The sequence below is a fragment of the Rhinolophus ferrumequinum genome, chromosome 7 (genome assembly GCF_004115265.2).
Source record: "Rhinolophus ferrumequinum isolate MPI-CBG mRhiFer1 chromosome 7, mRhiFer1_v1.p, whole genome shotgun sequence".
In the NCBI taxonomy this organism is placed as follows: Eukaryota; Metazoa; Chordata; class Mammalia; order Chiroptera; family Rhinolophidae; genus Rhinolophus; species Rhinolophus ferrumequinum.
In genome coordinates this window covers 38657684-38671026 of record NC_046290.1, presented here as the reverse complement: position 1 = coordinate 38671026, position 13343 = coordinate 38657684, and the positions used below count along the sequence as shown (strand labels likewise).

At 36.7% G+C, this 13343-nt stretch overlaps 1 protein-coding gene across 1 annotated transcript in view; it reads left to right on the top strand.

Annotated features, from left to right (window-relative positions):
• Positions 1-8946, top strand: part of ERCC8 (ERCC excision repair 8, CSA ubiquitin ligase complex subunit) — a 35742-nt gene extending 26796 nt beyond the window's left edge. Inside the window, 2 exon segments of the mRNA XM_033111066.1 lie at positions 2381-2461; positions 7312-8946. Coding sequence (XP_032966957.1) covers positions 2381-2461; positions 7312-7380 — 150 coding nt within the window. The 3' untranslated portion in view covers positions 7381-8946.
• Positions 8947-13343: the final 4397 nt, after the last annotated feature.

Sequence of the window (13343 nt, the reverse complement as noted above, 5' to 3'; positions counted from 1 at the left end):
TACTTTAATCGAATGATTAAAGTTAATATAGTTATGGGACATTACTTCTGTGACATTCCTCCTGGCAAAGACGCGTCACTTGAATTTAGTCATGAGGAAACATAAGACAAACAAAACTTGAGGGACATTTCTACGAAATAACTGTTGTGTGTCTTCAAAATCATCACAGTCAGGAAAGCCAAGGAGAGACTGAAGAACTGTTCCAGACTGAAGGAAAGTAAAGGGACATGACAACTAAGTGCAGCATGTACTTTGAACTGGACCCTTTTGCTATAAAGGAATTATTGGGACAACTGGTGAAACTTAAATGGGGTCTAAGAATTAGCTAGTAGTTATATATCAATGTGAATTTTCTGATCTCGTTGGTAGCGTTGTAATTATGTAGGATAACTGAACCATTCAAGGGTGCTAGAACCTCATACCGGCAACTTACTCTCTTGTCAGGAAACAAAATCCTTTGTACTGCACTTGCAAATTTTCTGTAAGCTTTGAGATTTTTTTTTAAACCTAATTTCCTTACACTTATGGCCAAAACTTCAAGACTCAATTCCAATACCTCCATTTAAGCGAAGTCTTTATTAATCATTCTGAGTGAAGTGCTGTGTCTTCCAAGCTCTTTTTTTTGAACATCTACAGAATTCCTTTATATCTCCATCAGTGTAGCAGTACGGTGTTTTCCCAAAAATAAGACCTAAGTGGAAAATAAACCCTAGCATGATTTTTCAGGATGACAGCCCCTGAACATAAGCCCTAGTGCGTCTTTTGGAGCAAAAATTAATGTAAGACTTGGTCTGTTTTCGGGGAAACATGGTACTTCTCATGAATTGCCTTTTAAGCTTATCCGACCAAGTTATCTTAGGTATGTATCTTGCTTTTTCAGAAAACTAAATTGCTCAAGAGTGCTGAACATTAATTAGCTGTGGATAATTGTGCAGTATCCACAATTAGTGCACCATATATTTTAGTTTTAACAATACAGTTAATAGAATTTTGTTCCATTTAGGAAATTTGATCATGTACAACTAAACCTAATTTACTTAATTTTTACATCTATATTTCCTATAAATAACTTTATAATCTTATTTCCCTTTACTCAGAACCCCTACTTTTTTTTTTTTAAGAAACTACTAATTATACCAGGCTTCAAATAGTTTTAGAGATGAACAATGATAAAAATAATAATTGCCTACAGAGCAGGAAAAAAGTATATTGTAAAAATATTTGTGTAGAAATACAGAAATATATTTGTGAAAGGGGAAAAATTACTTAGTCATTCAGAGTTTTACAACCATTTAACATTTGCTATTTTTTCTTTTTATCCCTTTCTCCTTTGGATAGTAGCTTTTCTTTTCCTTTTTTCTTTCTTCTTTTTTTTTTTTTTAACAGAACTAGTGTTTTAAATCTGTTTATTTCCCTTCACACTATGAGTGTTTGGTTTACATCCTATCCTTCTCTTGTCATTATGAGTTTTCCCATGTCATTAAATAGTCTTCAAAATAAATTTAATGGTTATGTAATAACTCATCATATAAATGCAACATAATTTATATAGAAATCATTACTTTTGGACAATTATTTCTATTTTTATTATAAAATGTTGATGATAGCCTTGAATTTCATGTATGTCTTTGGCATGACTTCTTAGAAATGCTTAAAAACTTTGATATATATTGAGATTCTATTCTCAAAAAGATTATACCAAGTTATGCCCCCTGTATCTGAGAGGATCTATTTCACTGCCCCATAAGACTGTTTTCAGTACTAGCCAATATCCTTAAGTTTTGTTGGGGAGGGAAATTAACATGTTCTGCCATGTGCAAAAGCGTATCCATAAAGAAATCGACATAGACTGTGCATCAGCTCAGCTTCCTTTATAAAATAAACTTCTCAACAAACACGGCATGTGGATCTTAAAGCTTCTTCAGTTGACTAGCAGCCAGTTAAGCAGTTGTGAGTTAAGTAAAACTTGTGAACTTTTGGCTTATTTTAGCTAGAAACTCATGATTCTTCATTGAGTCTTAATTAAAGCTCAATTATTGATGGAAAAGACAAAATCTTTATTCCATTTTTTTCCCCTTTCTTTACTCTGACATTTGAAATAAATGGATACTATGGTTGATTAAAACCACTAGGATGTTGAGTGTTTACGTAAATTTTCACATTGGCAAGTTTCAACATATCATGATATTGTTTCTAAATACAAAAGAAAGCTTTACTACATCTTAAAAAACAAAAAAGGGCATCAGCCCTGGTTCTTTGGAGTAGAAATAGAATTAATCAAATTGATCTAACCTAAGAATTAATCATTAAAAATTGATGTAGTTTATTTCAGATTAGTACCAGCTTTAAATTGACCCACAATCTGCTTTCTGTGTTGTAGGAACTTTATAGTGGTAGCAGAGACTGCAATATCCTTGCTTGGGTACCAGCATTATATGAACCAGTTCCTGATGATGATGAGGTACGTATTATTTGTACAACTACACAGTGATTTCTAAATCATAAACAAAAGTTTTATTTACATGGGAGAAACTTTTAAAGCATTTCTTGCTATTTTCTGATTTTAAAAATAATTTGCCTGTTGCAACATTTGGAAAATTCAGAAAAATATTAAAAGAAGAACATAAATTTCTAAAATTGAATCAGTTTTTATTATTTTGATTTACTTTGTTTTCCTATGCATATGTTTTTTATTTTTCTTTAATATACTTAATATCATGCTTGGACCTACAATTTGGCATCTCATTAATGTCCAATAAACCTTTTCCATTTCATTAATAACTACTGTTTTTAATATAGCATTCTGTCATTTATATAGCACAATTTATTTAAATATTTACTAACTTGGAGACATTTCTTTTGATCATTATTAACAAATCAAGGTAGATATCTGTTCATAAATTGTTTACACTTCCGATTATTTCTTTGGATAGATTCCTAGAAGTAGATTTATCTCTTGAGTTATCATGCATGACATTTTTAAGGCTCTTTATTCACAATGTCAAATTTTCCCAATATATATTCCTACCAACAGTGCCTATCGCAGAGCATAAATTGGTACAAATATGACAGTATGAATAAAGAGCCTTAAAAGTATGGTGGGTAGAATGAGATGAAAAGACATGATCCCTGGTCTTAGTAGTTTTTTTATTTTTCCTTTTATGTCAAGCGGTCTATAGGTGGTATCTTTCCTACCAAAGATTATTTTACTAAGCACTGTTAATCATCCCATTCATCCTAATTTCTAAAAATCAATATATATGTGTGCGTGTGTGTGTGTGTGTGTGTGCATAAAAAATTTTTTTTAGTTGGAAGGAGAAATAATGTAGTTAGAAAACAACTTAGCCTAAGTTTACCTAAGATCATAGTAAAAATAAAGAATCCTAAATGGAGATGGAAAAAAGTTGTTGCTAGAGCATGTTTGGAATTCTAGAAATATTTTCATATATTAGTTCCTTTATAAAAACAGAACTTTGTCCAAAATCACATGGAAATAAATTTTTATGGAGGTAATTGATAGCATTTCACAGCTATTGACAATGTATTTCACACCTAAGTTTGCAACTGCTATGGTTTACTGCACTGTAAACCTGTGAATTATTTTCTTTTGATCCTAATCCGAATGAAAGAGAAAAAATGCACAATGATAAATCTTAAAGCAGCTGGCCAAACACTGTATGAGTACTTCCAGATTTCATCACGTGTCTAATTGGTTCATTATAGCTTTAGTTAGTTTTAGTGGACATCAGCTTTAGATGACTGAATATTCTTCTGTAGAAAGCTTACTATGGTCAAATAGTTTGGTTCAGCCATTTATTTTGCATTATTATTTAATTACTGTTCCCTGCTGTTTGGGAATTATTATCTACATTAAATCAAAGTAACAATACTGTAGGTCCTGGTAAGAAGTATAACAATTATTTACCACATTAAAACAATAAAAATAAAAGTAAATCTACTATGATTTGTATGTGGAAAAAGGATATTAGAAGAAAACTAAAATGCTTAATTTATAAAGATAGTATGTAATTCTGATGGTTTATTTCCTTTTGTAGTTATAATGATAATTTGAACTCATCTACAAGAATTTTGGTATATGAGAAATTAAGCTGAACAAGTAGAAAATCAAATAGAAATACACAAGTTAGCTTTATTTTTAAGTTTTAGAGCTATAAAACCTTTGAAAATATACTTTTACATTTTACCGTTAAGATAGCCATCGTTTATGTATTAAGAATGATGTGAATGGTATGTGCTAAGATTATTTTCACAAAACTTTAGTTTGAATGATTCCTGTGAATGTAGGTGGAACATGAATGATCATGGTGCAGATTTCAGAAGAGAATTCCTTCCTGACATGCCCCAATTTCTTTCATGTGGATTTACTGCTTGACTCATATTTAAGAGGTTTTCATCTCAACTATCAAATAAATGAATGCTGCAGCTTCCCAGAGAGGCAGCATAACAGTTCAAAACACACACATGCTCGCACATACATATACGCTCACTTAGTTTTAGTTTCAGGTAAACTAAATAATAATACTGGTAACTGAGTTTGAATCCCAGTTTTGCCATGTATTAGTGATCTGGGACAAGTTTATGGTGTCTCCAAAGCAAAATTTTTCTTAGGTTTTTTTTTTTTCAAATCCACCCTTGCGATTAGATTTACTTCCCCATCAACCAAGATATAATCCCTTACGGGTGTTTCTTCTGAAATCTAAGACAGAGGAGGAATTTAATTCTGTCATAAGACACTGGAGGGTACTGGATGATAGGGACAGATTTTATGGTCGCTAAGCATAAATCCTGTTATTTAATTTGCAGGCTGTTTTATTATATTCTGAGTATATAAGAATATACTTATATACTTATATACTTATATAAGAATATATAAGAGTATATAAGAGGGGGCCTTCCCGTTGCCCCCTCTTCCTAAAACTTAGTCATGGTCAAGGTAAACCTATATAACTCTCAATCAGGTTTTCTTGTTATCGTTGTCTGAGATCTGTAAGTCAGCCACGTTACAATTTACATCTGACTTCTCACCAAGACTCTTATTTTATTTTGACAGTCACACTAGCTGTTTTATTTACCATTTGTGTTGGTGTATAATTACTTGCTGACTCAGACAACCCAATATTCTACCTATGGAGACTTTCCAGTAATTACCAGTAAGAAATTTAGAATTTATCAAGATGTATGTGTGGTAGATGTTAAGTTTGGTTTTGTTCTTTTTCACCTTATTTGGACCTGGACTAGATCTCTTCTAAACTCATGCTTCCCTAGTTCCATAACATTCACAACTATCAGAACAGGCAACCTGGTGAGGTAAAGATGTTCAAGCATAGAAAGGTTGTCCCCCTAGGGGGAGATATTGAAGAGAAAACCGAAGTAAGAGTTGGCAGTTACACTTGATCATTGGGTCTCAAACAATAATATGGGTACCACATCCATATATACATCATTTTTACTACAGCTTTTAAATATAAGTATGATTTTTTGTATGTGATTTTTTTAGCAATAAAACATATTTCTTATAATACTGTAATGCGTTCATGTTGTTATCGGTTATTAGTATGAACATTAAAATTTATATTCAACTGCATTTTGATTTTCACTTGATTATTTTTGTTTCTTTGCTCACCATAGCAACAATAATTTACAATAAAATATAATTTTGCTTCTCTGTTGAGCCTTCAAATGAAATGAAAATGTTTAATAGGTAACATATTGGGCTTACACAATGAAATTAGGAGGTGTGACTTTTGTATGGCTTATCTACCCCGGGATGTTTTTGGTAGATAACTAAGGCAGAGTTAAAGGCTTCTAAAGAAAGAGTAGGGAAGAAGAATCACCTAACCCCCAAGGACAATACATCTTTGAATAAACTCTCACTAAATAACCTAACTTAGTAGTTAAGTCATACAACCGGAAAGGTAGGGAATTCAGTAAATGTTTGGATGAAAGAATAAATGAGTGCTACTCTTGCAAATCCGTGGACTACTGCTAGAAATAAGTGAATAGTTAGCTAAGGCTAAGTAATAATTTTGTACCTGGACATTTGGGGTATAATGGAATTTTGTTTGTACAATTAAGTGATGATAGGCAACGTTAGGTCCCGTAATAGTGACAAAAGCCAACATTAGGTTCAGTCATGGACTGTGATCTTTAGCTTTAACAGCTATAAAGAATGCCTCAATATGTTGTTTTCCAACTATCCTGGCTGATTCTTGGGGTAGTTACTGGAAACACCTACTTTTTCTGCTGTGATCATTGTTTGAATTATAAAATTCTAAATCATCATGTTCATCAAAAAGGAAATGAACGTTCTCAGGCTTACAGTGGGGTGACCGTTGTCATGTAAGATAATTTAGGAGTAATCTTGGTACTAGTGCATTATTGGATTTTGGGTCTGAACAAACTTATAGCAAATGGGAAAGCTACAGAATAAGAAGCAAATCTGGCTCATAATATCCAGATACTCAAAAAAATCAGATCATCTTAAAGCCCTGTAGTTATTCGCTAGAGAATAAAAAGGTAGCCATTCAAAATGATTCCAAAAAAAGTGAATTGATTTGAAATACCACAGATACTTAAAATTCCTCTAGTTGCTGATTACCTTTATTAGGCACAGCTCTAAAGTTGTAAGAATACTGTGATGTTTTGTTGTTTTAAATAAATACCACCTACATGCATGTTATCTTTCAAAGAAATCTGCCAGGGAAACCTACGTGCTAATGACAAGCATGTTAACCAGTTCTGACACGTATTACATGAGCTTCTGAACTACTTTACCAGCTGTAAAAAAATAAATAAACCTCACGACTTAATAACCCACATCACGTTTTGAACCAAAAATGGTATTGCTCAGTTTGATGAACACCTTATGCCTATATGTGGATATTTGCTTATTTATAAAAGTCAGGTCCATCCAAATGATAAACACTTGCCCACATTAATATTTTGGTCTGTCAAGTCAGACTGTTGACCTGATTTCCAAAGAGTTGCAGAAATGCCTTAAATAATAGCAGCATCTGTGTGTGGGTGTGTGGGTGTGTGTGTGTGTGCACTGAGGTAACTGCTTTGAGGGAAACATAATTTGAATAAAGTCTGGTATGTTTATTTGAAATGAAGGTACATGATATTGTATATGGGGTGTCTCTTACACTACTTTTGTTTTGAAATTAACGATTGTACAGTTTCTTTAAAAATAATGTAATTGCTTTTCACTTGATCTATTTCATAACTGTATTGTAAGCCTAAAATTATCAGGTGGATTAATCAAATCTTCCCTTTCCCCCCTTTTTTTAGACTACAACCAAATCACAGTTAAATGCAGCCTTTCAAGATGCCTGGAGCAGCAGTGATGAAGAAGGATGAATATCAATTCTAAGTACCTTTGTGTCTCTATTGGTGAAACTCTTAAAATGGGACTTTTTTCTTTAACTGTCCAGTGACAGCTAAATTAGCCCTGAATTTGGGTGATTCCCCCCCCCCAGCATGTTTTAAAATGAGGTTAGTATTTGCATAAAATCCTGAAACAACCTTCTGTATAGTTTATTTCATCAGAACATGTCTCCTTGATCCCAATTGGCATGGCCCAGGGAAGCCCTGTTGCCGCAATCCAAGGAAACAAGTCGTGGCACCCCCATGTGGGACGCTGAGCAGGCTGGGAACAACAGGATGTGCTCTCCCAGGATGAGCGAGTGGAGGTTATCAGCACGGACCTTCTCCTGATGGCTGTACCATCATCCTGTTCATTTTCACTTGCAAGGATGATTTTACAGAGGATGATTATATCAAAAATAATAGTTGAAGCATTCACATCAAAAATTTTTATTCTTTCTTATTCGTGTATGCAGTTTTTGCAATGATTTTATTTAGTTAACTATTGTCTAGCTTTATGTTCAGTATTTTTGTACTCAGTTTCTCTCACAATCCAAAAAGTGTATCACAGAAGTATTTTAACTTGGGTAGAAACCCCACGTTTCCTTTATTTTCATGCATTAGATGGCAGCTGGTCCTCATACTTGAACTCCCTTTCTCTGAATTTTGTTAAGATGTGATCAAGTCCTACGTCATTCATCGAGGCAGAAAGTGTCCTGACAGGGAATCTGGCTTAAATATGAAATGTTGTCATAAAATTTCTGTTTTACTGTCTACTCTTCTGTGTCATACCCACAAGGATTATTATGAAGCTACTCTTATATTCCCTTTCTTCCTGATTCTTATCAGCAGGAGACTATTAAAAAGTTTTGTGAGCTTGCATACCAAGGATACAATTGTTGAATTTTTAAGTGTGTGTTAGGCCTCATATCAGAACTTTCTGGCCAAATGTTGTACATACATTTACTTCATAGTTGATTTTCGTAAGCCTTTATCATTTTACGCTCACTTTTGTGCCCCCTTGGTGACGATGCTGATGACCTTTGAGAATGCTACTGAAGTTGGAAATTACTTTTTTTTTTAATTTTAAGGAAAAAGAAGTCTTCCTCCAAACTGCGAATAACTGTATTGCTTCTTTCTAGTTATATAAATAGAGTTAGCCCTCCATATCTGTGAGTTCCACATCCGCAGATTCAACCAACTGTGCATCAAAAATACCCCCCCAAAAAGTGACATTGTTGCTGATATATATATGTACTCAGGCTGCGTCTGCACTGAACACAGACAGATTTTTTTTCTTGTCATTATTTCCTAAACATTGTACATTATAACAACTAGTTACATTGCATTTATATTGTATTCAGTATTATAAGTAGTTTAGAGGTTATTTAAAGTATACGGAAGATGTGCATACTATGTCGTTTTGTATAAGGGACTTGAGCATCCTCAGGTTTTGGTATTCATGGAGGGTCCTAGAACCAATCACCCATGGATCCCAAGTGACAACTGTACACAGGCTCATTGTAAATAATTCAAGCAACATAAAAAGTTACAAAAGAATGTCATGTTCACGTGGAATCATACCATAAGGTCACCACTACTAACATTTTGGTGGCCATTCTTCCCTGCATCGCTTTATGACACATGTAATTATGCATAATGGGATGTTCAATATGCTGTTGTTATAGAAACTCCTCCCACATCAGCACTTTCTACCCCATCCCTTAGAATCCAAGTTATTAACCCAGGATATGTTCTTTAACATTATAATCCTATATGGACCTATGTAGACATAGATGGGGAAGTATTTTTATTTTGCAAAAATGTGGTATACACAATTCTGTCTTTTTTTTTTTTTTCAATTACAGCTCATAGAAATCCCTCTATCATTTGTATAACTAAGTGTATTGGCTGTATTTTCTTCTTCTCTGTATTCTTGATACTGTGGCATTTGGGACCTTGATCCTAGTGAGACTGCCCCTTCCAGGACTGTGTAATTCAGAGAGAGAGCAGATATCCCCCTGGGAGTGAGCCTTTGCAAACCAACCATCTCCATTATCACACTCACACTCCCAGCCTATATTCCCCTGCCCTAAATCACCCCAGGGCTAGCACCAGACCACTAGGGACCATCACTGTAGCCCAGAGTCTACCAAAATTAGTCAAATTTACTCAATGCAGCCAGCCTGCCTTGCCAGTTCCTTCCCTGAAAACCTCCATAAAGGCTCTGGCCATGGTCTGTCCTCTCCCAAGAGAGGAGGCCTCCTGACACAGCCTGGTCCTTCCCCCGTAGCCCTGATGGTGTGGTGTGCCATGCCTCCGTGTTCTAGGGATCTGCGAGTATAAACTTCTTCCTTCATGACAATCCTTTCCATGTCTGCATGTCTTACCACCTGATTAGAACAAATCCCAGGTCAAATTGTAACAGTTGGCGCAGCAAGCTGGGTGGTTTGACACCACAAGATGATATGTCCTTAAACTGCTTTGGTTTGCTAACTGGATCCAAAAGTCAGTGGCCACTGCCTGGAAGGACACCCCTGTTGTTGGTACACTTGCTGCTTGGTGGCTACTGCATTGTGTTGTTTTTTGTAGGGTCTTGCCATGATATCCCAACCTAAATGGGGCAGGCACTCAACGTATTTCCCCACATTGATGGAGTACCCAGGGTCCAGGAAAGAACCCCTGGGGGTGTAGAGGTAATTGGCTACAACTCGAAAAGTTCCCTCCAAAGAGCATGAGGAGCAGCAATGGCAAGCAGTTGGCCACCTGAGTCATTTAGATGAAAGTACCGCGTGTCTAAGAAGTTACATGGTCCTGTAGTCACTCCATCAACCACTTCCCTTTTCCCCTCTGAGCTTTGATGAGTCAATTTTCAGTCTGTTCCTTGGAGTAATAGGAGATTGCTTCCCCTGAACATTTGCTTATGTGCTAAGGGCCTGGTGGATTTGATGTGAGGACCTCCTCAGGAGGTCCTGGCTCCACAAAGACGTCAGGTCACGTGTGAGCTCTCCTGTGTCTGCTTGTGGCCGTTGCAAGTGACTTGTTCCCCAACCTAGTGAGGTGTAAGACATCCCATCCCTGGATACCAGTGGCTCAGTGTTTAATGCAAAATGTGAGGAAGGGAAAGAGGCATCTGGTTCCAGTCCTCCCCCACCCCTAAAGAGGTGACCAATCAATAAAAAGTGCAAAACACTTAATCCATGTTCCTGGGCTCTTTTGAGAGCTACTGTTTATCAGCCTACAAAGTGTCTCAGGTGCAAAACAAAAAATGTGAAAAATAAAGCTGATGCCACCATTGCTCTAGATGTTGACCTAGTCCCTCTAAAATTGATTGGGACACCTTAGCGAGGGGGCTGCAGCTCACAGCAGAGGCCACTGGGGACCACCCAGCGCTTGGGTAAACATCCAAAAGGAAAAAAAAGGAAACAGTGTAGCTGCGTTGAAATACAAGCCATTCTAAAAGATTTTGTTTTAAAAAAGGTAGGGGTGTGAAGAAGGGACTGATTATTCTGTGGACATGGTAGGTCGTCCCAGGGAGAGGTTACCCAGAGACGGCTGGTCCCTGCAGCCAGAAAGAGAAAGCAAAGACTGCGCCTTCAGGAAGCAAAAGCCTGAACTAGGAAGAAAACGGAAAAAACACTGCCCCTTTCTGTGGCTACAAGCTCAAGGGAAAAAATGGGAACTTTAAACCTTGGGTACTGAGCCAATGCCAGTCTAGCAAAGATAATGCTAGTCCTGGATTACTTACTGACTTAAAAGCAAAACCAAAACTAGACCCCTAAGTACAAGGGGGAGAAAATAAAAAGTAATCAAATCATAAATACATAATATGAAAGCTAAGTTTTATAATTTGATCTAATTAGAAATCCAAAATGTATATGCCGAATATACTGAAGAATTTATTTAACAGCTGTACAAAGGACACTTATGATCGATTACGATGATGTTCATGTAGCCCCAGTCCATTGGGGCCCCCACACCCAATGTCCAATATTATTAAAATTACTGATTGTCGTCAATCAACAACCAGTAGGTATTTTGCTCTTGTAGACTTGGCTAACGTGCTCTGTTCAGTGCCTATTTCTGCAGCCTCTTAGCTTCAGTTTGTCATTACCCCAAAGTGGCACAATACACCTTCTCCAGGCTACCTATCGGGCATCTCAACAGCTTTGCCGTTGCACACATTCTTTTCAGACAAGATCTCAGCTACATCCGCCTTCTTCCAGGGGTGCAGGTGTGACATTACATTGATGACATCCTTCTCCAAGGAGACTCATCTGATACAGTCCTTTAGGATCTACAGGTCTAACATCTTTTAGTGCTTCTGGGGTTCTGAAGGCAACATTTTCTTTATATATCTCTTAGCCAGGATGGGACCCAAGAAACACACTTGGCCAAACTTCAGGCAGTAATCTTAGTGCCAGATGCCCTGGCCCACAAGTATCCCCATCTTCACATTTATTATAAACTATTGGGCCATTGACTAAAAAGAGTCCCTTTCAGGAGAAACACACAAACTTTGGGACTCTCTTTCCTCACAGATATCAAAAATATAAATCAAAATCATACATCTCCACATACCTTAAGGCCGCAATACAAGTCCTTGCCAGGATACTCTGCATTACTTTCAGAGTTACAGACATTACTATAAAAACCAAGGCACATATTACTTCTCAAAATACACAATGCTTATCTCTTGGGAAAGGTATTTGGTAGAACCTTCATCTCCCTACATGGTCCCAAATAACCAGTTTGAAAGACAATGCTTTTCAAATTCTAGCCAGGTAAATGGGCCCCTACGTGGGTCTTGCTCCAGGACTTAATCTCTCTTACTGCAAGTCTCCTTGGCCAATGTGCACCTCACACCAACCTTAAAAACTTCCCATCACCCTTCCTTATAGGTAAAGGCAGGTGTGCATTGCCTCCATGTTTATAAAGACTCATTATGTGAGGCCACTTTTATAATGTCTTCCTCTATAATTTTTTTATCATTCCCACATTCCTGAAAGGCTGGAGGCTTCATCAAAGGTGTAAACTCTTCTGGGACCCATTAATCGGATTATCCATGGACCAGACATTTGCTTATCAGATACGGGATGCATTTGAATCTAAACTTCCACCAAAAACCAAAAAGCCTGTCAGGCGCAACTGTACACCTTTCTGTTGACTGTCGGTCTTATTACTGCTGGCCTGAGTGCTTTCATTAGTTTACAATCTGGAAGCCCAAACCCTTTAAATAAGCCATTGTTTCTACCAAACATGGCAAATGTGGAGCTCCACATCACCTGGACTGGATTCCCTCTTGGAAAGGATACCCCAGTTCCACACCCCAGATGACATCATTTTAGTCCAAGGCCTCACCACTGAAGATGATTTCACTCCAGACCCTAAAACCTTGGCCCCAGCAATGCCCCATGGGCTGCCTCCTAAATTAGACACAGGGCATTTTTGCTTTTGTTCCATGATATTAGGGGTCTCATTATGTTTCTGAGCTTACTGTCTGCTTAGCCCCTGATCCTGCCATACTCTGTTCTGTGCCAAATGGCATAACCCTACCCTCCCATGACTAAAGGGAAATCTGATAGAGGTTACTAGTATATGCCTCGTGCCAGTCAAATCCTTCAGCCCTCTGAGGAGAAGACCACCTACTTTCCAAAGCTTTTTCCTACTCTCTCCTTCTGGCTTCCCCCCCAAGCCCCACAACTACTCTCTCCCCTGGTTACACACAATACCACTGATCTTTACATATACTTTACTAACATCATTTCATACCCTCCAACAAAATAACTGCTGGACCTGCCACCTTGACATATTATTATACATAATAATATATATATATATAATATATGTAGATTATTATATTATGTTATATATAATATATATATATATATATGTATATGACTCATACTTTTAACACACTTTACACCACCAAGATACTGTTAGAGACCCCAAGAATT